Source organism: Salmo salar, chromosome 10, assembly GCF_965601325.2.
Source record: "Salmo salar chromosome 10, fSalSal1, whole genome shotgun sequence".
Taxonomy (NCBI): domain Eukaryota; kingdom Metazoa; phylum Chordata; class Actinopteri; order Salmoniformes; family Salmonidae; genus Salmo; species Salmo salar.
Window position 1 is genome coordinate 112,036,495 of NC_138300.1, and position 14,029 is coordinate 112,050,523.

The 14,029-nt window shown below is 44.6% G+C and overlaps 2 protein-coding genes across 2 annotated transcripts in view; both read right to left on the reverse strand.

Moving 5' to 3' along the window:
• Positions 1-3,958, reverse strand: LOC145858656 (leucine-rich repeat-containing G-protein coupled receptor 5-like). Its single transcript, XM_082957386.1, has 2 exons — positions 3,847-3,958; positions 1-1,652 (listed from the first exon to the last, which is right to left on the reverse strand). The coding sequence occupies exons 1-2, from the start codon at positions 3,956-3,958 to the stop codon at positions 631-633; spliced, it is 1,134 nt and encodes a 377-aa protein (XP_082813512.1). The 3' UTR covers positions 1-630.
• A 17-nt stretch (positions 3,959-3,975) lies between these two features.
• The window catches only part of LOC106561543 (leucine-rich repeat-containing G-protein coupled receptor 5A), a 32,442-nt gene continuing 22,388 nt past the window's right edge, over positions 3,976-14,029 (reverse strand). Inside the window, exons 7-14 of the mRNA XM_014125616.2 lie at positions 12,948-13,016; positions 12,787-12,858; positions 12,579-12,650; positions 12,384-12,452; positions 11,287-11,358; positions 11,071-11,136; positions 4,309-4,434; positions 3,976-4,165 (exon numbers count right to left, since the gene is read on the reverse strand). Coding sequence (XP_013981091.2) covers positions 3,976-4,165; positions 4,309-4,434; positions 11,071-11,136; positions 11,287-11,358; positions 12,384-12,452; positions 12,579-12,650; positions 12,787-12,858; positions 12,948-13,016 — 736 coding nt within the window. The remainder of the gene's footprint in view (positions 4,166-4,308; positions 4,435-11,070; positions 11,137-11,286; positions 11,359-12,383; positions 12,453-12,578; positions 12,651-12,786; positions 12,859-12,947; positions 13,017-14,029) is intronic.

Consider the following 14,029-nt stretch of genomic DNA (forward strand, 5'->3'; position numbering starts at 1 on the left):
TCCAAATAATTAGCTTTATACGTTCCACATTTCAAACACTCAACATTTAAAACTTATGACCAAATGTCACAGTAAGATCATAACATTCAACTTGTAGCAATAAACAAACGTTCTTACGTTAGTGTTTGCTTTATATTATTTTGGGTAAATGACTTGACAATATTACATTTCCTACATAGGCCAACTGATGATTCACAAACCATAGATCAACTAGTCGGTCCCATCTTTCTAAATACTTATATTTTCACCTACAAAGGGATGCAACAAAAATATAATTCATTACAAACTATTCCACATAGTTCATATAATTGTTGAAGTACGGTGATGGTTACTGTGCGTGTACTGATATTTCAAGTACTTGAGTTGCTTAAAAATAACACTGTTACAGACCACTTCCATGTGTATGTTTCTGAGGGTCACCTCAATGTTATCTATACCTCATGACTTATCCATCCCCCAACCTGTCAACAGTGTCACTATAACCACCATCACTGTTTCACTGTGGGTCCCCCTGAGGCTGGTGCTGATGTGACACTGCTTGCCACCTGGGTTAGTCTGGAGAGAGGTGTACTACACATGGGAGTGGGCAGGGGGACTAGCACCAGCAAGGAGTTAGGCGTCCTCTTCCACTTACAGTGTGAGAGAGACGAGGGCTTGCATGGAGTCACATGACTTTTTCTCCATGTCTTCGGAGTTCACTGAGAACAAACTGGTGCGGCGCTGCCCTTTCTTTAGCCTGTGTGTTGTCCAATAGAGAAGCCTGCTGAGATCCTCCCTGAAATGAGGGCTGAGGAGCATGTAGAGCAAGGGGTCCAGACAGGAGGGCAGGGGCCCCACGAACAGCAGGATGGCCTTAGCCACCTTAGGGCTGGAGAGCTGGAGGAGGGAGGAGAAGGAGGGAAGTGTCACAGGGAAAGAGAGGAGGCAGTTGGTGAAGAGGAGGCAGGCCATAAGTTTGGTCACAGAGTAGTCCTGGACAGTGACTCCCTCTTTGTCTGCTGTGTCTCTGTCCATGTGGCAGTAGTGTCTGGTATAGATGGCTGTCATCAGGAGGTAACACAGGGAGTTGAGCAGCACCAGGGCCGTGGCGTAGCTGAAGCCAAAACGGGAAGAGTGTCCGTAGGGAGAGGCCACGCAGAGAGAGGAGACCCCATACTCACCCATAGTGAGGGGAGGTAAGGCGGCAATGGCTCCAGCCAGGAAGCAACACAGAGCTGAGATACCTTGAGCACACCCCCACCCCAATGGAATCCTCCTGGCCTCAGTTTCAGACCACTGTGAGTCACGGACAGTACATCCACGATCTAAGACAACTGCCGTCAACAGGAAGACACTGGCCTCTGAGGAGAAGACCGACAAAAAGTCAAAGATCCAGCAACCTGGCCCACCCTCCCACCATGCACCATAATCAGTATAGTGGTCAAATGAAATGCCATCTAGTACAGCCAGGGCGGCGCTAGAGACGCCATTGAGGAGGTGGACCCAGGCCAGGACTCCCAGTAGATGCTGGGTAGGAGAGGTCGGGGACTTCGAGGAGAGGGCGATGGATAGCAGGACCAGGGAGTTGGACACCAAGGAAAGGATGACAATAATCCAAACAGCGACTCGCACCAGCCAGCTCCCAAATAAACTCTGACATGACTGGAACGGACCTGGGGACAAACTGTTGTCAATCAACTACCCAAGTATTAGATTTGTGACAGTGTTAAATGAAGTATGTACGGACATGGAATCCACTACGGTCCTATAGAGGTACAGAGTGTGTACGGACATGGAATCCACTACGGTCCTATAGAGGTACAGAGTGTGTATGGACATGGAATCCACTACGGTCCTATAGAGGTACAGAGTGTGTATGGACATGGAATCCACTACGGTCCTATAGAGGTACAGAGTGTGTATGGACATGGAATCCACTACGGTCCTATAGAGGTACAGAGTGTGTATGGACATGGAATCCACTACGGTCCTATAGAGGTACAGAGTGTGTATGGACATGGAATCCACTACGGTCCTATAGAGGTACAGAGTGTGTACGGACATGGAATCCACTACGGTCCTATAGAGGTACAGAGTGTGTACGGACATGGAATCCACTACGGTCCTATAGAGGTACAGAGTGTGTATGGACATGGAATCCACTACGGTCCTATAGAGGTACAGAGTGTGTACGGACATGGAATCCACTACGGTCCTATAGAGGTACAGAGTGTGTACGGACATGGAATCCACTACGGTCCTATAGAGGTACAGAGTGTGTATGGACATGGAATCCACTACGGTCCTATAGAGGTACAGAGTGTGTATGGACATGGAATCCACTACGGTCCTATAGAGGTACAGAGTGTGTATGGACATGGAATCCACTACGGTCCTATAGAGGTACAGAGTGTGTATGGACATGGAATCCACTACGGTCCTATAGAGGTACAGAGTGTGTACGGACATGGAATCCACTACGGTCCTATAGAGGTACAGAGTGTGTACGGACATGGAATCCACTACGGTCCTATAGAGGTACAGAGTGTGTACGGACATGGAATCCACTACGGTCCTATAGAGGTACAGAGTGTGTACGGACATGGAATCCACTACGGTCCTATAGAGGTACAGAGTGTGTACAGACATGGAATCCACTACGGTCCTATAGAGGTACAGAGTGTGTATGGACATGGAATCCACTACGGTCCTATAGAGGTACAGAGTGTGTATGGACATGGAATCCACTACGGTCCTATAGAGGTACAGAGTGTGTACGGACATGGAATCCACTACGGTCCTATAGAGGTACAGAGTGTGTACGGACATGGAATCCACTACGGTCCTATAGAGGTACAGAGTGTGTACGGACATGGAATCCACTACGGTCCTATAGAGGTACAGAGTGTGTATGGACATGGAATCCACTACGGTCCTATAGAGGTACAGAGTGTGTATGGACATGGAATCCACTACGGTCCTATAGAGGTACAGAGTGTGTATGGACATGGAATCCACTACGGTCCTATAGAGGTACAGAGTGTGTACGGACATGGAATCCACTACGGTCCTATAGAGGTACAGAGTGTGTACGGACATGGAATCCACTACGGTCCTATAGAGGTACAGAGTGTGTACGGACATGGAATCCACTACGGTCCTATAGAGGTACAGAGTGTGTACGGACATGGAATCCACTACGGTCCTATAGAGGTACAGAGTGTGTACGGACATGGAATCCACTACGGTCCTATAGAGGTACAGAGTGTGTACAGACATGGAATCCACTACGGTCCTATAGAGGTACAGAGTGTGTATGGACATGGAATCCACTACGGTCCTATAGAGGTACAGAGTGTGTATGGACATGGAATCCACTACGGTCCTATAGAGGTACAGAGTGTGTATGGACATGGAATCCACTACGGTCCTATAGAGGTACAGAGTGTGTACGGACATGGAATCCACTACGGTCCTATAGAGGTACAGAGTGTGTACGGACATGGAATCCACTACGGTCCTATAGAGGTACAGAGTGTGTATGGACATGGAATCCACTACGGTCCTATAGAGGTACAGAGTGTGTATGGACATGGAATCCACTACGGTCCTATAGAGGTACAGAGTGTGTATGGACATGGAATCCACTACGGTCCTATAGAGGTACAGAGTGTGTATGGACATGGAATCCACTACGGTCCTATAGAGGTACAGAGTGTGTATGGACATGGAATCCACTACGGTCCTATAGAGCTACAGAGTGTGTATGGACATGGAATCCACTACGGTCCTATAGAGGTACAGAGTGTGCAGGCTTTTGTTCCAGCTTAACATTAACACACCTGATTGAACCAATCACAGACCTACCTTGGGCTGGGGAACAGTGGACAGAGTGCTGGGGTCTGGCATCTACCTCACTCTCCACCAGGAAGTTATTCTGGTCTCTAGCATCCTCTATAAGCAAATGGTAAGTAATCATTACTTTCACTTAATACATCAACCAAAACACAAAACATATTTCAAGGATAGTTTTTGAAGGTACGTTCCTTGGTTGGCTATGATGTGTATTTCCTTTCCAGTGACGAGATCTTTACTGATGTTCTCCGTTTTCCAGACGTAGGGGGACTTTGAGTTTTCTCCAGGTACAAAGGCACAGCACTGGAAGGCGTAGGGCATCTCCACTACCCTGAGAACAATGCATAGCTTATGGTAAGACAGCTGCACACAACCCCATAACCCTTACTGCACTACATTCACTCACACGCTGTCTCACCTTGAGTTGAAATAGTTTTAAAGGGGCCCAGTTTAATTGTTAACTCTGTCTCCTACCTGAGTTTAGGTAGTCTCTGGACAGGTAGTGCGTGTCTCAGGGCAGTGTTGCCAGCGAGTCTGAGGTGTGTGAGGTCCTGAAAGCCTTCCATAGGGACGGAGGTCAGCAGGTTAGAGCTGAGGTCACTGAGGGAATGGATTAAGAAACACAGATTACTTTATTTCAATTGTATGTCTGCATGTCTATGTCAGAGTTTCTCAAACTCTGTCCTGGGGACCCCAATGGGTGCACATTTTGGTTTTTGCCCTAGCATTACACAGCTGATTCAAATAATCAAAGATTGTTCGCATCAGCTGTGTAGTGTTCTGGCTGTTTTAAAGACTGTTCTTTTGTTCTTTAATATCATTTACATGGGAATACACACAGACACACAACAACGCCCATCTTTTACAGTAGTTCTTGCAAAAAATGTGTAATAGGGAAAAAGTTATGACATTCTTCGGGGAATTGCCAGGGACCTCACAATACCATATCACGATACTTAGGTGTTGATACTATACGTATTGCGAATTCGATACTGTGATTCGGTGTTACAAACATTTTGCTCACTATATGTCTGCTGCAGAGGGACAAGAGAGAGCCATGATAAAACAAGTTTTGATCAGTCATGGAAATGCAAGAAATATCACACAGTAAAGAGGCCTCATTAATTATTTCTTTCTGGCTTTCATTATTGTCCTGTTGCCATGCCAAGCTAGAATTTGTCAGAAATGTCAAGTGTAGAAAAAGAGGTCTGCTAAGAAGGGTGGGTTTCTTTTGGATTCAGATTAGGCATAGATGCATGTAATGTCCAACTGGTTTAGTCATGATGATAACACTGACATAACATCATGACACCCCTCCAATACCTCCTCATGTATACACCAAATTCCATTCTGTTTGGCCTGTACATTGTGAGAGGAATATCTCACATTAAAATGGCCACATAATTTCATTCTGTCTTTCATTATGGTCCTACATCATAAGTGTTGATGCTGTTCACATGGAAAACCATCAAACCAGGCTAATTTGAGAGTCAATTTTGTATTTGGATTTGAGAGTCAATCTATCATAACTTGCACTGCATATGAAATCTGTGGTTCAGGATTGTTTCGCTTGAGCTGAATAGGCAAAATGTAGTATTTATTCTATTACGTTTATTTGTCAGGGACAATGTACAACAAAACAAATCTCAGAATAAGTGATGTGTTGCATCAGATTTAGCTGACAGTTCATTTACATCTGCAGTCCCTGGGCAGGTGAACATACACTATATCAAATCTAATTTTATTGGTCACATACACATGGTTAGCAGATGTCAATGCGAGTGTAGCGAAATGCTTGTGCTTCTAGTTCCGACAGTGCAGTAATATCTAACAAGTAATTTAACAATTCCCCAACAACTACCTAATACACACAAATCTAAAGGGGTGAATGAGAATATGCACATATAAATATATGGATGAGCAATAGCCGAGCAGCACAGGTAAGGTGCAATAGATGGTATAAAATACAGTATATACATATGAGATGAGTAATGTAAGATATGTAAACATTTAAAGTGGTATTGCTTAAAGTGACTAGTGATCTATTTATTAAAGTGGCCAGCAATGTAGAGTCTCAATGTAGGCAGCAGCCTCTCTGAGTTAGTGATTGCTGTTAGGCAGTCTGATGGCCTTAAGATAGAAGCTGTTTTTCATTCTCTCGGTCCCAGCTTTGATGCACCTGTACTGACCTCGCCTTCTGTATGGTAGTGGTGTGCACCCGCAGTGGCTCGGGTGGTTGTTGTCCTTGATGATCTTTTTGGCCTTTCTGTGACATCGGATGCTGTAGGTGTCATGGAGGGCAGGTAGTTTGCCCCCGGTGATGCGTTGTGCAGACCGCACCACCCTCTGGAGAGCTTTGCGGTTGAGGGCGGTGCAGTTGCCGTACCAGGCTGTGATACAGCCTGACAGGATGCTCTCGATTGTGCATCAGTAAAAGTTTGTCAGGGTTTTGGGTGACAAGCCAAATTTCTTCAGCCTCTTGAGGTTGAAGCTGTTGTGCCTTCTTCACCACACTGTCTTTGTGGGTGAACCATTTCTGTGATGTGTACGCCGAGGACTTAAAACTTTCCACCTTCTCCACTGCTGTCCCTTCGATGTGGATAGGGGGGTGCTCCCTCTGCTGTTTCCTGAAGTCCACGATCAGCTCCTTTGTTTTGTTGAAGTTAAGTGAGAGGTTGTTTTCCTGGCACCCCACTCCGAGTGCTCTCACCTCCTCCCTGTAGGCTGTCTCGTCATTGTTGTTAATCAATCCCACTACTGTTGTGTCATCTGCAAACTTGATGATTGAGTTGGGGGTGTGAGGGTCAGCGAAGTGGAGATGTTGTTTCCTACCTTCACCACCTGGGGGTGGCCCGTCAAAGTCCAGGACCCAATTACACAGGGTGGGGTTGAGACCCAGGGCCTCCAGCTTGATGATGAGCTTGGAGGGTACTACGGTGTTGAATGCTGAGCTGTAGTCAATTAACAGCATTCTTACATAAGTATTCCTCTTGTCCAGATGGGCTAGGGCAGTGTGATGGTGATTGCATCGTCTATGGACCTGTTGGGGCGGTATGCAAACTGAAGTGGGTCTAGGGTGGCCGGTAAGGTGGAGGTGATATGATCCTTGACTAGTCTCTCGAAGCACTTCATGATGACAGAAGTGATTGCTACGGGGCGGTAGTTATTCAGTTCAGTTATCAAGGCCTTCTAGGGGACAGGAACAATGGTGGCCATCTTGAAGAATGTGGGGACAGCAGACTGGGATAGGGAGCAATTAAACTTGTCTGTAAATACACCAGCCAGCTGGTCTGCGCATGCTCTGAGGACGCGGCAAGGGATGCCGTCTGGGCCAGCAGCCTTGCAAGCATTAACACGTTTAAATGTTTTACTCACATCAGCCACGGGGAGAGGGGGCGCAGTCCTTGTTAGCGGGGTGTGACAGTGGCACTGTATTATCCTCAAAGCGGGCAAAAAGTTTAGTTTGTCTGGAAGCGTGACGTCGGTGTCCGTGACGTGGCTGGTTTTCTTTTTGTAGTCCGTGATTTCCTGTAGACCCTGCCACATTTGTCTCATGTTTGAGCCGTTGAATTGCGACTCCACTTTGTCCCTGAACCGGCATTTTGCTTGTTTGATTGCCTTGCGGAGGGAATAACTACACTGTTTATATTCAGCTGTATACCCAGACTTCTTTCCATGGTTAAATGCGGTGGTTCGCGCTTTCAGTTTTGCACGAATGCCGCCATCCATCCACGGTTTCTGGTTAGGGTAGGTTTTAATAGTCACAGTGGGTACAATATCTCCAATGCACTTCCTTATAAACTCCCTCACCGAGTCAGCGTATAGATCGATGTTGTTCTCTGGGGCTGACCGGAACATATCCCAGTCCACGTGATCAAAACAATCTTGAAGCGTAGATTCCGATTGGTCAGACTAGCAATGAATGGGTCTAGTCACTGGTACATCCTGTTTGAGTTTCTGCCTACAAGACGGTAGGAGCAAGATTACATCGTGGTCGGATTTGCCAAAGGGAGGGCGGGGGAGGTCTTTGTATGCATCTCGGAAGTCAGAGTAGTAGTGATCGAGTGTATTACCCCCGTGAGTACTACAATCAATCTGCTGATAGAATTTAGGTAGCCTCTAATTTGCTTTGTTAAAATCCCCAGCTACAATAAATGCAGCCTCAGGATACATGGTTTCCAGTTTACATAGAGTCCAGTGAAGTTCCTTGAGGGTCATCGTGGTGTCTGCTTGAGGGGGAATTTACACGGTTGTGACGATAACTGATGATTATTCTCTTGGGAGGTAATATGGCCGGCATTTGATTGCGAGTAATTCTAGGTTGGATGAGCAGAAGGACTTGAGTTCCTGTATGTTGTTATGATACATCATGAGTCATTAATCCTGAAGAGTACACCACCACCCTTCCCAGAGAGGTGTTTATCTCTGTCGGCGCGATGCATGGAGAAGCCCGGTGGCTGAACCGATTCCTGACAACATATCCAGAGACAGCCATGTTTCTGTGACACAGAGGATGTTATAATCTCTGATGTGTCTCTGGAAGGCTACCCTTGCTCAAATTTCATCTACCTTGTTGTCAAGAGACTGTACATTGGTGAGTACTATACTTGGAAGTGGTGGGCGATGTGCACATCTATGGAGCCTGACCAGGAGGCCGCTCCATCTCCCCCTTCTGCGGCGTCGTCGTTTTGGGTTGGCTTCTGGGATTAGATCCATTGTCCAAACAGAGGATCTGTTTCGGGAAAGTCGTATTGCTGGTCATAATGTTGGTAAATTGACGTCGCACTTATAGCCAATAGTTCTTCCCGGCTGTATGTAATAAGACTTAAGATCAGCGTCAGCTGATCCTGGGGTTACAATGTAAGAAATAATACATAAAAATAAAAAAAACTGCGTAGTTTCCTTAGGACTCAAAGCGAGGAGACCATCTCTGTCGGTGCCATCTTGATCAATCAAACATGACCAAAATGATGTGGACATCTGCTCGTCGAGCATCTCATTCAAAAATCATGGACATTAATATGGAGCTGGGGTCCCCTTTGCTGCACTCTACTGCCTCCACTCTTCTGTGAAGGCTTTCCACTAGATGTTGGAACATTGCTGCGGGGATTTTCTTCCATTCAGCCACGAGCATTAGTGAGTTTGGGCACTGATGTAGGGCAATTAGACTTGACTCGGAATCGGCGTTCCAATTCATCACAAAGGTGTTCAATGGGGTTGAGGTCCGAGCTCTGTGCAGGCCAGTCAAGTTCTTTCACACCGATCTCGACAAATCATTTCTGTATGGACCTTGCTTTGTGCACAGGGACATTGTCATGCTGAAACAGGAAAGGGCCTTCCCCAAACTGTTGCCACAAAGTTGGAAGCACAGAATTGTCTAGAATGTCATTGTATGCTGTTGCGTTTTGGCATCTGCCAAACCCAGATTAATCCGTCGGACTGCCAGATGGTGAAGTGTAATTCATCACTCCAGAGAACGCATTTCCACTGCTCCAGAGTCCAATGGCGGCAAGCTTAACACCACTCCAGCTGACGCTTGGCATTACGCATGGTAATCTTAGGCTTGTGTGCGACTGCTCGGCCATGGAAACCCATTTCATGAAACTCCTGACGAGCAGTTATTTCACTGACACTGCTTCCAGATGCAGTTTGGAACTCGTAGTGAGTATTGCAACTGAGGACAGAGGATTTTTATGTGCTTCAGCACTCGGCAGTCCCGTTCTTTGAGCTTGTGTGGCCTACCCCTTCGGCTGAGCCGTTGTTGCTCCTAGACGTTTCCACTTCACAATAACAAAACAAAATAGATTTTCTATTTTAGATTCTTCAAAGTAGCCACCCTTTGCTTTGATGACAGCCTTGCACACTCTTGGCATTCTCTCAACCAGCTTCACCTGGAATGCTTTTCCAACAGTCTTGAAGGAGTTCCCACATATGCTGAGCACTTGTTGGCTACTTTTCCTTCACTCTGCGGTCCAACTTATCCCAAACCATCTCATTTGGGTTGAGGTCGGGTGATTGTGGAGGCCAGGTCATCCATGCTTCTACATCTGCATTGCTTGCTGTTTGGGGTTTTACGCTGGGTTTCTGTACAGTACTTTGTGACATCGGCTGATGTAAAAAGGGCTTTATAAATAAATGTGATTGATTGATGCATCACTCTCCTTCTTGGTCAAATTGCCCTTAGATACCCTGGAGGTGGGTTTTGGGTCATTGTCCTGTTGAAAAACAAATGATAGTGCCACTAAATGCAAACCAGCAGGGATGGCGTATTGTTGCCGAATGCTATGGTAGCCATGCTGGTTAAGTGTGCCTTGAATTCTAAATAAATCACAGACTGTGTCACCAGCAAAGCACCATCACACCACCACCTCCATGCTTCACAGTGGGAACCACACATGCGGAGATCCTCCATTCACCTACTCTGCATCTCACAAAGACATGGCGGCAAATTTGGGCTCATCTGACCAAAGGACAGATTTCCACCGGTCTAATGTCCATTGCTGGTGTTTCTTGGCCCAAGCAAGTCTCTTCTTCTTATTGGTGTCCATTAGTATTGGTTTATTTACAACAATTCGACCACAAAGGCCTGATTCACGCAGTCTCCTCTGAACAGTTGATGTTGAGATGTGTCTGTTACTTGAACTCTGAAGCATTTATTTGGTCTGCAATCTGAGGTGCAGTTAACTCTATTGAACTTATCCTCTGCAGCAGAGGTAACTCTGGATCTTCCTTTCCTGTGGCGTTCCTCATGAGAGACAGTTTCATCATAGCGCTTGATGGTGTTTGCGACTGCACTTGAAGAAACTTAAACATTTCTTGAAATTTTCCGGATTGACTGACCTTCATGTCTTAAAGTAATGATGGACGGTTGTTTCTCTTTGCTTATTTGAGCTGTTCTTGACATAATATGGACTTGGTATTTTACCATATAGGGCTATCTTCTGTATACCACCCCTACCTTGTCACAACACAACTGACTGGCTCAAACGCATTAAGGAAAGAAATTCCACATTAACTTTTAACAAGGCACACCTGTTAATTGAAATGCATTGCAACCTCATGAAGGTTACTCACAGGGTTCTGAGTTCAGTCAGCTCTAGGAAAGTGTCTGCTGGAACCTTGTGGACATGGTTTTGATGGAGGTGACTAAATACAACAACACACATCACAACTGTCCCCTGGATTGTATTTATGGCTGGGTTGAGGACTAACAATAATGGTAACGAAACCACTCACATTTTCTGGATCTTTCTGCAGCCACTGAAGCTGGGAAGATGCTGTATCAGGTTATGGGAGAGATCCCTGCAGGTACAGTGTTCATTATTGTTTATTTAAAAGGATGTTTAGGATAACACAACATCTCATTTCTAAGATACTGAACCAAGAGATATTAGAGTACCAAGAGATATTATAGTATCAAGAGATATTTGGTCAATCAGTATAGGGACTTACAGCTGTATCAGGTTGGGTAACTGGTCACAGAGGGTACTTGGCAGTGATGAGATGTGTGTACCTGTGACAGCTCTGAATAGACAGAGAATTTGGTCATAGAAAGGACAGACTCAAACCACGTTTAACATCCACAGTTTTTATGCGAGTAAAGTCATATTGAATTTTAAAAAAAACAGCTGTGATGTAAACAGGACATTTCGGTGTAATTTTATAAATGTCTACAGATCATTTGTTCATTCGACATGGTGAGATTTTTTATGTCTGTAAAATGAATTATGCGGGAAATGGCGGTGGACATGACTTTATGCGCACATTTTTCTATAATAGCCATCACATCAAAGTAAATTTGGAGTCACGCGATAATATGGTGTGTGGTCCTCCCACTACAACTCGGGAAATCATGCAGTTTATTAGGCTAAAGATTAAATAAGTTAGGATGAACTTGCACAGTGATGAGCTTGACGCTCCTTTACAATAAATATTGATGGTCTTATCATTTTTGTATTTTTATTTATTGTTTTACTATATTCTGTTCTGGTTTTCGGGGGTCTTATTCTGGTGACATGATGATCGAAGCTTGACTGCCATTTATCCATAAAAATGTCTTCATGTAGACTAGCCAACCCGCACTGTATCTGCGAGCTGTTAGCACACGTGCCAAGACCAGAGTTGGCACATTTGCTATTTAACGCAACAGTTTTTGTGAGAAATGGATTTACATTGAACTTTTTAATTTTTATTTGGTACATTAAAACTAAAAGGGATACTTTGGGATTTTGGCAAGGAGGCCCTTTGTCTGCTTCCCAAGAGTCAGATGAACTCATGGATACCATTTTTATGTCCCTGCGTCCAGTATGAAAGAAGTTAGAGGTAGTTTTGTAAGCCAATGCTAACTAGCATTAGCACAATTCATGGACGTTTTTATCCGCAACAAGTCCATTTGGTGGAAACTGCACTTTTTTTTAATGTGGATTCTGGAATATTCGCATGAAAATCTGTCTGCAATTGGATGGAAACCTAGCTAATGTGCTGAATCTGATTCATGAGAGCTGGGGTGTATTCAGTGTATTTAGGAACTTTTGAGGACTGAGACTTACAGGGTTTCCAAACTGTTTGTGCCAGTGAGGTCTGGAAACTCTGTGATATCTGTGGCTCCGTTGAGTGATCTATACAATAACAAAAAAGACGGACAAAAAATTGAAAATCACACCTGCTTAGCTTTCTTCTTCAATTTTCATCTACTTCTTCTCAAATGAGGTAGGACAGAATGAAGAGGGATAATGGAGACTTACAGCATCCGTAGCGCTGGCAAATGCTGGAAAGCTGATTTGCCTACAAACTGGATGGGATTATTGTAGAAGTATCTGTTAGAGAGGAAATAGAGCACGATTGTCCGCGGGATCAAAATTACCTCACTCATCGAATCATTGTGAATCGATCATGATTGATTACTTATTCAAGATCAACTTCACATCAGGACATTGACGCAAAAGCACCTACATTGTGACGAGGGACGGGTTTCCCACGAAGGCTTGCTCTGGGACAGATCTGATGTTGTTGCTATGGAAACTCCTTGGGGGCAAATATTTAAGATTTAAGATAACTGAAAATGTGATTTGTTCTATAAGTGGCAGCACTGGAGTGTAATGAGTTTCACTCACAGCTCTTTGAGGTTAGGGAGGGCTCTGATGGCCGTGGGAAACATGGCAAGGTCGTTGTAGTTCAAATCTCTGAGGGTCGGGGGAAAAAACGAACACATTAATTATTACAGTTGTCTGCATTGATACAGTAACTTCCCTTACTCTACTTTCCTGTCAAGAATTCATGGCTGCAGTGAGGTACAGAAAGGTTTCAGACCCTCTGTCTCTGTCCAGAGTTTACACCATTTATATTAGAGCCTCTTTCTCACGAGGCTGCTTCCTGTTTGTCCAAACTAGATGCCTAGGAACCTATAGGTCTATGCTAAGAACTGTCAGGTCTGGATTGCCTCCCAGGCCGAGCGTGAGGAGGATTTACAGTAGTTCACAACCTGCCTGCTCCTTCGTGGGCAGGGGACTATTGTACTGCTAAACATGATTTACACACATCAAGTACAGGGGGGGTTTCCTGGAACCATGTGAAGACATGAAGTGCCCTCAGAAAGTACTCATACCTCTTGACTTATTCCACATTTTGTCGTCTTACAGCCTGAATTAAAAATGAATTAAATAGATTTTTTATCTTTTTTAATACCCCATAATGACAAAGGGAAAACATATTTTTTTGATATTTTTGCAAATGTATTGAAAATGAAATACAGAAATATCTCATTTACATAAGTATTCACAGACCTGAGTCAATACTTTGTAGAAGCAACTTTGGCAGCGATTACAGCTGTGACTCTTTCTGGGTAAGTCTCTAAGAGCTTTCAACAACTGGATTGTGCAACATTTTCCCATTATTCTTTTAGAAATTCTACAAACTCTGTCAAATTGGTTGTTGATCATTGCTAGACAACCATTTTCAGGTCTTGTCATAGATTTTCAAGTAGATTTAAATCAAAACTAACTCTGCCACTCAGGAACATTCACTGTCTTCTTGGTAAGCAACTCCAGTGTAGATTTGGCATTGTGTTTTAGGTTATTGTCCTGTTGAAAGGTGAATTTATCTCCCAGTGTCTGGTGGAAAGCAGACTGAAGCAAGTTTTTCTCTAAGACAATGGTCACCAACCAGTCGACCACAGGGCATTCCTAGTCGATCACCA